We start from the raw sequence: 13,664 nt of genomic DNA on the forward strand, positions 1-13,664 counted from the left end.
TTGAACCTAGCTTTAGCCAATGTTCAGATTACACATATTTGCCTAAATTGCATATTTAAATGTACTTTTTTAGAAACTTGTAATGCAAAAAGTATTTTCTTCATGTAAGCAATCAACTGAAGAAGTTTCCTGGGGATATCTATAAGTATTTATTTGTTTCTCCCTCCTCGACACCGTTTGTTTTCTGTCATGATCCAGATTAGGGAGGCGACTTGCTCTTAGATCGGTGTAACTGCTGCATTCCTGCAGCCGAGGAAATCTCCGTTCTCTGCGACTCCATTCAGTGTTTTCCTGGAGCTCTTTTGGCTGCGGCTTCACCATGACTTCACTATGAAATAATGTGAAATCGCTTTTACATCCAGAGGCTGCCATCCAGGCTGTGCTGATCATTCCCAGCCTGCCACCTTCAAGAACCAGGCCGAATGTAGTTCAACAGAAGTTCTGGATATGCAGTATGCCACACGTCTGTAGAATGAGCGTGTCTCTCACGTCTCTGTCAGCATTCTGGGTGAATCATGGGCTTCACTAGGATATTAAAAAAATAAATGTATGTATTTTGCAGACTGATTTAACACTGTAGATTAAAAGGAACGCGGTGGCACCAGTCTACTTCCAGGGAAAAAGTATTATAATAGTATGATAATTGTATTGTTCTCATGCCGTGTTCACATCAAACGCGGCGCAAATGCTTGTAAAGTCTATGCACAGACGCTATGAGACTTGTTTGACGCGTATTCGCGATGGTGCGAGTTAAAATTTTTCAGCTCCGGCAAAAAAATGATCAGCGTTGAGATGCTCCTCCTGTCAACACTGATTTCCTGCCATTGTTAAATCAGGAAAAAATACTGTAGCCGTAGGTGTTCACCCAGAGCTCTATGATACCTCATATTAGTAGAGATTGGATGATACTATGTGTATAAATATATGTGTGTAAACCATATGGTACAAACAATAATTACGTAGTTTTTTTGGCATCCCCTTTTATCCGTTTATTGCAGTTAAATCACAGCAATGCACCTTCAGATACCATTTTTTCCATTCCGGATACCGACTATGATACCTGAACTCTCGTATCGACAGATACAGAGTACTGATCCAATACCATTGCGATTGAAAAAAACTAAAAATATATATATATATGCTTTTTTAATGGGTGCTACATTCTCCGCTAGCACCTGTCTGGTCGGTACTGCGCATGTGGAACTCTCAACATAGACTTGCAGAAACTTGCACTCTCTCTTGTAAACATGAGTGTATGGTCTCAATCTGTAGTTCCAAGTCTTCTTCAATACAGCATGATGTTCATTTAGTAAATTATGGTCCATTTAGAGTCAAATAGACCATAAAGCAGAGTATGCTTTAGGGTTGGCTTAATGTGATTGACAGCTCTCTGCCAGTACCAGAGCCGTATACGCCGTCATTATGTCACCACTCAGTATTCCAAATATGGTTACTTCCATTCATTGGTTTCAGAAAAAAATAACATGGCGACAACCGTAATCCAAGATGGCGATAGCGAGATCGCCGAACTCGTGGCTTCAAATTGACAGTCCACAAACCAATGGGTGATGTCACCACCACTTCTTATATACAGTCTATGCTTCTCTCTCATCTTTGCGTTGCACATGTGGAGTACAGAGTGGGCAGGATGAACGGATCAGGTAGCGAGGGACACATGTTGTTATGGTTCCTGTGTAGCGTAAATGAGCTGTAAATGATATGATAACATGATATCAGGTCGGTGCATCTACTCGCCAATAACGATGTATCTGAGGCAGCTCCAGAATGATCTTGAAAAACACACAATAATGATTATTAGATGGTAAAAAATGTGTTTGCTTTCTTTTAGTTACATTTTGGCATCAGTGTTCCACAGTCACTGAATGTGTTTTCACTTCAGGCTTTAGCTGGGTTACCCTTAGAGTTTGTACCCTTAGGGTGTGTGTGTGTGTGTGTGTGTGTGTGTGTGTGTGTGTGTGTGTGTGTGTGTGTGTGTGTGTGTGTGTGTGTTTGAGAGAGACAGACAGACAGAAATGGAAAGCGAGGGAGAAGAGTTATGATATTAAAACGTTAGCTACATGTTGGGTTCTGCTGACAGGTTTTAGCTGCCAGGACCGGGCTGGCCCTGAATGACGAGGGCGGGGCTAAATGTGGGACTTAAAGGATTGATTCATTATTTTTCATGTCCATTTAAAACCAACAGTCAGGTGTCCGTACAAACATTGAAACTGGTTTTGCTTGCTGTTAGTCATTCTTCCTGTTCCTTAGGATAACCCTTCCTAATATGCGTCCAGTGGAGGAGTTATGGTTGTTGCCTTTGCAACAAACAAGGATTACGTTACTAACGCTGAAATTGCGAGCGACCTGTATGAAATGGAGGAATGATGGCAGCAAACGAAACCGGTGAGTGTTATTTTAAGACAGACAAAAGTGAACATTTCCTATAAATCAATGGCGTAACTTGGAGGAGGAGGCATTTGTTCAGATAGGCCCAGTAGGGCTTGAGAGGGAGGGACACTGGCTGCTTCTAGCTTACTGACAGAATGCAAGTTCCTACAAGTACACGGGGCTTTAGGGGCTGTCATGTCTGAGCAGATTATCTGTTTGTCATAAACATGAACTTGTAAGCAGATATGCATACTCCATGACATTGTTTTTTTCATCTGTACAAGTATATTAACATATCAATACACATGAGCATCCTGTTATTATCTTTTGTGATAGTGTATCAATTCTACACTACCGGGTTTAAAAGTAAATGAAGATGCCACTGTTAACTTAGATTTTATGCTTACAGAGGTGTCTTCTTCATACTGGTACAGTTTCCTAAAATCAGATTTTGAAAAATAGTAGTATTTCGCCTTGCTTACAGTATCACAATGTAACCCTAACCCGCTCTATCACAATGCTTATCGTATCTCCAGATTCTTGCCAATACACATTGCCAAGTATATTACACATACAAGGAATTTGGCTCGGTGATTGGTGCGTGACAATAAACATAACTTAAAAATAGAAAATATGAAAATTTACAAACAATCAAATGAAGAGTACGTTAAGACAAGTATGTTACAACCCCAATTTGTATGAGGTAGTTTGCGTTCCTTTGTGTTATCAGTAAAGTCGCTTGCCGAACACCACACACACCCGGGTTTTTGCTTCATCAGCCCTGGGAGACCCTACCAGGAGCTATTTATATTATATCACAACATATTGAATCGTAACCCCCATATCACGATATGCATCACATCGGCAAATTCATGCCAATACACAGCCTGCCCAGGGACCTGCATTTCTGACTCGGGCCTCAACATTCTGTAATCATTTCCCCAGAGATTCTGTAGCCTTCCTGAATGTAGCATACTTATTCACTGGCACTATAACACAAATGGGTGGCTGAAGGTGAAACGGTTTCAATTTCAGCTTGATTCAACTTGTTTCAACTCCAGATGAAAAGGTCAGGAGCAAAACAAGAGCCTGGAGTAAAATAAGGGAAACACCTGGAGATGCTAGTTTTGAAATATTTGCATGACACACACACACACACACACACACACACACACACACACACAGAGAGAGAGGCAGGTGGTGTTTGCAAGATGCACACATTCATTGGGGATATTTACAGGAACATAGCGAGGTGAAAATCCTCCACCCCAGTTCAAGACCTGAATCCGCCTGCTCTGCTCCCTCTGCACACCGCTCACATAAACTGCTGACAGCAGCTCACCACAGCCTGAAACAATAAATGTCTCTAATCCCTGGCATGTTCCAGTTCCCCTCTCCAGCCGCAGAGCCCTGAATCAGTTTCACCCCCGAACAAACCGGTCCTATTGTACATGGTTTTATAACAACATTATCACCTTTTGAAAGAAAAGGAAGGAAAATGCTGATTAACGGTAAATTAAACTAACTTCACCTTGACGCGGACTCTCTCAGGTGAAACTCGCCAGATTGACCTCAGCTTGTTTGACCTGCAGCGCTAATTGCTTTTTTTCTGCTTTCATGGTGAGTTTTTCCTCATTCACCTGATTTAAATTGATTTGAGCTGTTACCTTTTCCCAACAAGTACAAATTCAGAGTGTTTTCTTATTAGTCCCAGACATTAAAATGTGTTGCTTTGAGTGATCCCATAAAGTGAAAGTAAGCTGTGATTGATCAACAACCGTCTCCTGCTGAGCTGATTCGGACAGATCCTGATGCGCCTATGGCTAAAGTTACATTTATTATTTGGAATTTATTCTGACAATAGTGATGGTTTCTATTTCAGAGGCGGTAGAGAAAAAAATAGTTTTTGAGGCAGACTGAAAGAGTGAACTGTAAAGGGCAGGACATATGGCATGTATTGACTGCTCACCAACTCCTCACATTTACTTAGAATTAAATAGCCAAACTATTCTGTGCTAAAACTCCACAATTTAGTTACTTAAACAGTCACTTTTTTTTCCACTGCATGGCAAGTTTTGGGAATTACCACACTTCATTGCAAAAAAAATCCCTAATTACTTGAGATTTGGTAGAATATGAATCTTTGTGTTGAGTAGGTATAGCTAGAGAGTATTTTAATACTGCTCAATTTTCCCAACAAATTAAGAGAAAACAGCAACTATATGGTATAATTAAAAATGTGTTACAGTTTTATTGGTAAAACTGGGGCACATACCACTAAAATGGTGTTTGTACACCTGATAAGCCATTTTGAACCTAATGCAATGTAAAACATTTCTATATGAAGTGTTATGGCTGCAAAGGAAGCACTACCTTCAACCACATCTATCTCCTGGTTATCAGCTGGACAGACTGTCCATCCTCCTGTTTTCCACTGCTTATCCAGGGCAGGGTTACTGTGGCAGCAGGTTAAGCGATGTTCAGAAAAAGTATGCCAGAAATACCAAGAAGTCCGACTGCATCCGGTCACTTTTTGCAATATGCAAGCCAGCATGCTTATCTGGCCGTTCTGACCCACAGTCCTCTGCGCAGCGGATATATGAGCAAGGGTGCATTGTTATGGTGAAGTTGTATGTCCCAATTAAAGGGATACTGCATGCAACAGTACGTACTTTGGAAGGACAGCTGCAGTATTTACTAAATAACCGGCACAATACATGCTGGTTAGATTTGTGTCCGACTTGATCCCGACTTGCTCTGACGTCACGTTTTGTAGAAAATCCCATTTTTCTGTGTAATTGTAAAATGTAATGCTTGATTGGTGGCTATTAGTCTCATTTTGTGCAACAAAGGTTTAATCTAAAACATATCTTGTGTGATTGATAATAATAAAGCTTATTTATACAACACAACGAGTTTCACATGCAGACAGATAAAGAACAAAAGCATAGCATACAATGCAGATACAAGCAGGTTTCCACATAAATATATCTTTACAAACACACATGAATAAATCCGAACAAGGTCTGTAAACTACAAGTAGCCTACAGATCGGATCGAACAGGATATAACTCAACGCCCCCTGCTGCTTCCGCCTGCACTTGTCCACTTTCAAGGTGAGTCACAGCTCATCTTGAACGAGCCTAATCTCTCCAGCAAGTCCTTTTTGCCACAAAGGAGCAGCGGCTCTACCCTGAGCTCCCCCCATGTGTCCTCCCCCACAACTGCGCCTTGAGATCCTAGTATTTCCCACAGGATTTTGTGAGACTATGGTGAGTGGCCCTGGGACCCTCCAGATGGGTCCTGGGGCATGCTCCCCCAGAAGAAAATTCTGCACATTTTAAGCTTAATTACATTAATCATGTGCACTTTGAGAGCAAAATTATAAAGGATCTAGATCTATGAAGAACTTTGTGCTCTGTTCTAGCAATTGTAGAATGTAACTAAGTACATTTAGGCTACTCAAGTACTAAACTTGATTACAATTTTGAGTCACGTATACTTTACTTGAGCATCTCCTTTTTATGTAACAAAGTCCACTACATGTCAATGGGAAATATTGTACTTTTAACTTCACTACATTTATTTGACAATACTGTTAATTCATTAAGTTGCTGATTCTTAATGCTAAATATAAATCTACTAATAGGTTATGTATTTTTTATGTCATTTTTAAGTATATAAAGTAGTTAAAATTAGCTTCACCCTTATGACCGGAGCCGCAAGCCACTTTCACTTTCTGAGCCAAACTAGAACCGGTAACTGCGGAGGAACTGTGCACGGAGAGGTCCAGCCAGCCCACCTTTTGAGAAGTACAAAAATATTTTGTTCATTGCGAAACTTTGGCAGGACAAAATATACTTTGGTGGGCCGCCACAGTCTAGGTAATTATTGGTAAACACTGGATCCTACCCAATACCAACTGAAAACGTGTTTGAGTTTTTGCAGAGAATGCAGACAGCTCTCACTCCGGCTATATAGGCAACAGATGGCCCGGTACCTCATACTTAGTAATACCCAGAAGACTCACTGGGAGACACTATTGTCAGCCTTGTCCAAGTCCACAAAACACATGTAGTCTGGATGGGCAAACTCCCATGACCCCTCTAAAAATCCTGCAAGGGTAAAGAGTCCAGTGCTCCTCCAAGATCTGAGGTTTGACAATTGGTGGGAGCCTTCTCACCAGCACCCTGACACAAGCTTTCCCAGGGATGCGGAGAAGTGTGATACCCGGGTGATTTAAGCAAACCCCTCTGGTCCTTCTTTTTAAAAAACGGGAATCGCCACCCAGGCCTACCATTCCACAAGCATGGTCACCAACTTCCACAAGACACTAAAGAGTTGTGTCAGCCAAGACAGTCCAACAATGTCCTTCAGCATCTCATGGTGAATCTCATCCACGCCTGGCGCCTTGCTGCCGAGCAGCATCTTAACCCTCTGTCAGGAATATGGGTGAGGCCTCCCCAGAGTCTTCAAACCCGGCCTCCTCAACAGAGTATGTGTTGGTTGGGTTCGGAAGTTTCTCAAAGTATCGTCCCCAGTCCGGGTCAGCAGTTCTCCTCCCCTGCTGAACACAGCCTGAGCCAAACCCTGCATTCTCTTCCTGAATTGTCTTCCGGTTTGCCAGAACTTGTGGTCTACTGAAAGTCCTTCTCCATAGGTTCTTCCGAACACCACCCACACTTGGGTTTTTGCTTCGGTGAAAGCCAAATTTGCACAGGGAGACCCTACCAGGAGCCCCCCCCCTTTGTAGGCTTTTTGTAATCCTTGGCCATATGGCGATTTGGGTAAGAGCAGGGTAGAGGGGGAGGGGAGGGGTGAGACATGTAGGTCAGCCTGAAACAGAACAATAAGTAGGGAACTAATCCTTGTTGTCAAACTGTAAAGTGGAGACATTTGTTCAACCAATAGTGAAGTGTTCACACCTTGAAAAAGGTGGGGTAAACCCTGGACAGCTGGACAGGTCGCCAGACTACAGCAGGGCTGACACATAGAGACAGACAAACAATTGTCAATTGTGAATCATCAATTAACCTAACCTAATCATTTCAATACTTTTCATTCCTAAACATCATAATAAATCTACAACTAGTTGGTTGGGGGCCTCAGGCCCAGTTTGCCTGCTTTGCCTAATGGTAAAGTCTGCCCCTGGTGTTTTTCCAATGAACCAGTGTATTTCACCGCTGTTTCTGACCGTGAGTGGCCACGACTTGGGTGTGTGACGCAACCACTGTATGTCATGGCAGGTGTGTGAGAACCCAAGGAAGCACAGCGTTGAGTGTGAAGTTGGTTGTACGATATTGTTCCCTGAATAATATGTCAAAAGCTGTTACAACATATAACATAAATATACACATCAGAGGCTAAACTAAGCTAACTAAACTGCAACAGTGTATAATTGTTCCCCTGGTCCAGACCAAGTGAACCCAACTACAGGTGTGAAAGCACCCTAAATTACCCCTAGGTGTGAATGTGAGCGCGATTGATCTCTGTTTGTCAGCCCCTCTATCTATGGCGTACCCTGCCTCTCGCCTCTCAATGTTAAGTGGGATTGGCTCCAGGCACCCCACAGATAATGGATGGATGGATGGAAAACATTACCAGAGGATGAGATGAGACAGTGGATGAGTCCTGCTGTAAACCCGTATCAATATGGACTGTACGTCTTCGATTCTGTTACAAGTGTCGGGCAGTGGGCCAGGGATTATGTGCGGAGGGGGAAGGGCTCCATTTAGAGGGATTTAGGTTGTTACTGGAAATGTCATGTTAATACTGTTGTTGTTTAGCTGATGCATGTCAACAGTTGAACTGATTCTGCCTCCGTCTCTCTCCGTCTGCTGGGTCTGTCTGAAGATTACAGTTGAAAGCCTTTATGAAAAGGCCTCCCTTACACACTCAATGGGATTTCAAATCCAGAAGTCCAGATGTAATTTAAGACACTTTTATTCATACTTAGCCCCAATTTTGCAACTCTGATTGCCACGTCTTGGTGTTCGCAGACTTCATGTAGACCAGTCTCCACTTTACTCCAGTCCAGAGAATGCACCTGATGCATTTGGGTAGCTGCCGAAAACCCCTAACTCTTTTGCAATTTAGCAGTCCATTAGTTATAACAGAAACAGTTTTGCTAGCTAGCTATCAACTGTCCATCAGCTAACACAAACGCGTGGACGACTGAGCAACAATGGATATATTGCTGGATATAGCAACAATGTTGTAGGGTTGACCATTGGTGCTTTTACAAAATATTTACACCATGTCTTTTTTGATAAATAATCATCAGTAATGTAGATGTATTGACTAAGTCTGGCAGGTTCAGAAAGTTACATCACTTTACTGTAATGCAGCCTTTAAAACCAGGAAAAGACAACACTTATGCCATATTACCATATTCTAAGACAATATCCAGTTCCATCACTGTATCTATCACTGCTCTGTCATTAAGTTACGTCGTCTGTATGTGTCTAAATATTCCTGCTGTAGGGAGAAAGGTGGTTACATTCAGTGTAATTTGTAGTTACATACAGGAGGAGCTCAAGTATGCGTCTTGCATCTAGGATCTTTCAGTAGAAGGCCTCTGATGCAGTGCACTCAAATTTCAATCCGTCCCTAATGTGTCTCGGTTGCATTTACGCTTGGCATCTTTGCCATCCGATAACTGATCTGATCCATCGATTCTGGGTTTTTGTATATTAGCAGCCTCGGTGGATTTGATGCATTTCACTCAGGTGTTTTAGTTTGGCAGCGTGGCTCTGCTCATGTGATACCGAGCAAGCTAAAGAAGGAACAGTTTATATGGACAGCATAATGTAGTTTCCATCTCTCTAGTTTTCTTGCTTTTTCTATGGAGCACTGCATTGCAGCGTATCAAAACAAAAATAACGTCTGATTTTGTGTCATTGTGGTTGTATAAATGTAATTCATGGTCCTGTTAGATTGCTGCTGAAAATGATTGATATTTCAGTTTTCAATAAATTTTAACTGCGTGTGTTTGAGAAAGAGGGAGAGAGACATTTGAATTATTCTTTTTAAAAACTTACACAATCATTGTGTGCAATAGTCCTCAAGCTTCCACAAATGTCAACATTATGAATGAAGCTTTTAAGCTTTGAATTAGTGTGTATTGCCCGAGTATAAGCCATGTAGAACCCCTTCTGGCAATTTGTCTGAGCTAAGTTGTTGAATAGTCTGAAGTCTAAAATTAGTGTTTTCCCTCTGGTACACAGTGTGTATGTTTATGGCTTTTATTGTTAAAGGTAAGAGCGGTAGGTGGGGACCTGGTCTGTCTTTGTTAAGGTTAAAAGGACTAAAAAAGTTTGCATCTTGGTTCGGACTACAAAGCCTCCGTGTTGATGTTGTTGAACACTATATGTTTACATATTAAATATTTTTGTTCCACGCAACGTGATTGGTTTATGCCTTTATTCGTGGTGCAAAAGCTCCGAAAAAATTGTCCTGGTTCCGAAAAACAAATCTGTTTTAAGAGTACTCATGGCAAAAACATATTAACGTGCAAATTAATAGCAGGAAATATAACGGCCCCGTTGTGTAAACACCTTTAGCCTTAGTTTGCACGCACAAGTTGGTCAGTCAGTTGGTGTTTTGAAACAAGTTCTGCGATTTGGCCCTCGTCATCTTTGAGTGTCGCCACCTTTTTGCAGTCAGTGAACGTGACCATATTTGGAATGCGGAGGAGTGACATTCAGCGACCTGTCAATCACAGTAAGCCCGCCCTAAAGCATACCCTGCTTTATGGTCTATTTGACTCTAAATGGACCATAATTTACTAAATGATCATCATGCTGTATTGAAGAAGACTAGAGATTGAGACCATTAACTCAGTCATTTTCTCATAGACTTCTATACAATCAGACTTATTTTTAATACTGGAGGAGTCGCCCCCTGATGGTCAGTAGAGAGAATGCAAATTTAAGAAACTTCCGCATCGGCTTTATTTTTCAGAACCGTAGATTGCCGCCTGGGTGAGGTACAAGTAGATCATAAAACAAATATACAGACAGAAAAAAAGAACCAATAACAGACCATGTGACAGACCAAACAAGAGGAGCTTCCATTTAAGAAATCAAATTTTCCTCCCCGCAGTCATCTATTATGCAACTATAACTGATATTCGTATTCACCTCCTAATATCACACATTGAAAAGTTTCGTCTCCCCGAGGTCCCACTACACCCTCACCTCCTCGACTTCCCTGTAAACCCACACCTCCTATTCCAGTCCGTGGTTCAGCTCAGGCCAGAACTGGGCAGGCCCCGTTTGCCTTCAGCTGGGAGTGTACAGGAATAGTAGAGGCAGATGGGACCACAAAGCCCAACAGTTTATTTGAAGCCTGAGCTCTGCATAGTCATTAAAGTGTGGTCTGGTGGAAGCCTTCGTTTCTGTCTATATTGGCCACAGATGTGGCTGCACTCAGCTCTCCGTCTGTAGTTAAGCGTGGAGATGAAGGGTCAACCCAGATTCCTCACTTCACAGAGGAGCCCTTCACTGTGTGAATGGGGGCCCCCAAAGGACTCTACCGGTATAGTGTGTTTCAGACCATTTACAACCATTGTCAAAGTGTAACGTTAGAAGTTAAGCATATGTTTTTAGATCGATTTTATTTATTTTTTATCATTCAGGCAGTTGTTGGTTGTTAGAAAGTGGGGGGAGACCGGCCAATTGTTTGTTTTGGTGTATTTATGCCTGTTGCACAATACTAGAAATGGTTAGATTTAGCATAAATAAATCGTTTTTAAAAAGAACAGGCACTCAAAAAGGGTTGTGATGACCTCCTTTGGATAAGGTGAAAGGTAACACCCATCTAGGATAATCAGTGTTAATGTGTTTTGAGAAAGCCAGCTAAGCCAAAAAAGAGCCAAAAGCGAGAGATGTTCAGTGGCATTCTACAGCAGGTTTTTCCATCCACTTTGTTGCCTTTAACACACTAAAAGATGAAACATAAATTGTAAGATATGCCATGTTAAGATTCTGGCTTGCATTTATAATTTTGAATCATGAATTGGTTTTAAAATCAAGAGTATTTCTATTTTTTTTGTCAACTCATGTTTTCATGTGGAGCCAAAGCAAGATTTGACTACATCTTTATTCTTTCATTTTAACAAATTCCTCATTTGCACAGCATCAGATGTGAAGGTGCCATACTAATTGATGCCTTAGTGTAGCTATTCTCAACCACCGGGCCCCAGAGCACCATCTAGTGGGCTGCAGTGGTTTTATGAAGCTAGTTATTTTCTTATATCTAAATGTGCCAAAGAATTTACGTTAATAAATCAAAATTATTAATAAAAACATGGTTATTCAGACAAAGCAATTTCAGCAACCAGTTACGTTTCCCTGGTGTTTTGGATGGGGACAATGGGAGAGGAAGAATTTTTACTGAGCTACGATTTTCCAAGGCGTCCATCTCCATCATGCCAGTTGTTTTACAGTAGAAAGTATTAATGAAAAACAAGAAATGTGATGTGCACATGAGCCCGGAAGGTTCCGTGTTATCGAAGAGTCGCTCATTTATCGTTTGTTTCATTTGGTCTGGCTGGAAATGATGCCATGAACAGAATAACACGCTATGACTCAAGGAAAGACTTTGGTCTGGAAGCCAAGCTTTCTGTGACACTTCTTTTCATTTACCTTTTTATCTACTACAAAAATGTGACATGTTGTTGTGTTCTCTTTAGGAAATGGCCTGATGCTGCAGATGCCACAGCCGTCATTAATCCAACATTTTCCACCCCGGCTCGTCTGGAAATCTCCGAGTAGAGTTTGTTAAGTTTCTCTGCAACAGCCCCCCCTCTTCTAGAGATGGATCTGGGGCTGTCGGCCCACATCGGTTCCCATGCCTGCGCCGGCTGTCAGAAGCATCAGAGTGGCTGCTGGTGAGGGACCCCCCCCCCCCAACAGGCCCAGGATGCCAGGATGCCCCTCACTCAGGACAACGCCCTCAGCATCCTCCCACTGCTGGAAAACTGGCACGGGGCTCAGAGCGCGAGATCACAGCAGGACCACAACCTGAATCGAGACAATTCCGGCTGCAAGGTACTTCGTCCCATTTTAGGCTTTTGGCCTCCCCTTGCATATTCTACTATTATTTAGATTTCTTTTAATGTTCCTTTTTATGTGCTATTAAATAAAGAAAGGAACTGTCAGTCACAACCAACAAATCTCATTAAATCAAACATGTCATAGCATGAGAAGTCTTCCCTGTGGCGTTAAATAACAAAAATGAGACACCGTAGCCTAGAGCAGTACCATGATGATGTAGACATGTTGCAAAATGTTTTTATGTATTATGGCTGTGGGCTGCTCTCATTTTGTTTGTGCACCTATGAATAATCACTCTGTGTGTACTTGGTATCAGTGATTATTAATATGGCTTGACTGTACATAAGAAGTGGATGTAGTCACCGTGACGTTCGAGTTTCGTCATCTTGTTTTTTTTGCAACCAATAGTTACCTAAGAGGGTGGACCAATTTACATCCGAATGCTGAATAAGACATTTTTAGGTGAACAAATTGTTACAATTAACTTTCATGAACTGAAAACACACTGTGAAAGGGTTCAAGATCTAAGACAACACGTGGTAGCTTACTGTCAATCACAAGGTAGCCCTGCCCTAAAGCATACTCTGCCTTATGGTCTGTTTGACTCTAAATGGACCATAATTTACTAAATGAACATCAGGCTGTATTTAAGAAGACTTGAAACTAGAGATTGAGACCATAAATTCATGTTTGCAATGTTTACTGAGGGAATAAATCAAGAGAGAAGTAGAGTCATTTTCTCATAGACTTCTATACAACCAGACTTCTTTTTGCAAACAGAAGAGTTACCCCCTGCTGGTCAGTAGAGATAATGCAAGTTTTTTAACACTTCAGCATTGGCTTCACTTTTCAGAACCAAAGGTTGCCCTGTGGTTTGTTGACATACTGGACTGCAGATGTCCATTGTGTTGTTATACCACTGTATTTTATGATCTCTGTCAGATGAGCATAACAGTTTTCATGACAACTTATATATTTACTATTAATTCAATTCATAGATATATACAGTTGTGGTCAAAAGTTTACATACACTTGTAAAGAACATAATGTCATGGCTCTCTTGAGTTTCCCCGTTATTTCTACAACTCTGATTTTTCTCTGATAGAGTGATTGGAACAGATACTTCTTTGTCACAAAAAACATTCATGAAGTTTGGTTCTTTCATGACTTTATTATGGGTTAACAGAAAAAGTGATCAAATCTGCTGGGTCAAAAATA

At 41.5% G+C, this 13,664-nt stretch overlaps 1 protein-coding gene across 1 annotated transcript in view; it reads left to right on the forward strand.

The window, feature by feature from the left end:
- Window positions 1–2,317: 2,317 nt before the first annotated feature.
- Window positions 2,318–13,664, forward strand: part of pdzd2 (PDZ domain containing 2) — a 63,438-nt gene continuing 52,091 nt past the window's right edge. Inside the window, exons 1-2 of the mRNA XM_068702774.1 lie at window positions 2,318–2,403; window positions 12,083–12,440. Coding sequence (XP_068558875.1) covers window positions 12,321–12,440 — 120 coding nt within the window. The 5' untranslated portion in view covers window positions 2,318–2,403; window positions 12,083–12,320. The remainder of the gene's footprint in view (window positions 2,404–12,082; window positions 12,441–13,664) is intronic.

The sequence above is a fragment of the Cebidichthys violaceus genome, unplaced genomic scaffold (assembly GCF_023349555.1).
Source record: "Cebidichthys violaceus isolate CVI_PGR_0920_01 unplaced genomic scaffold, fCebVio1.0.p SCAF_89, whole genome shotgun sequence".
Lineage (NCBI taxonomy): Eukaryota > Metazoa > Chordata > Actinopteri > Perciformes > Stichaeidae > Cebidichthys > Cebidichthys violaceus.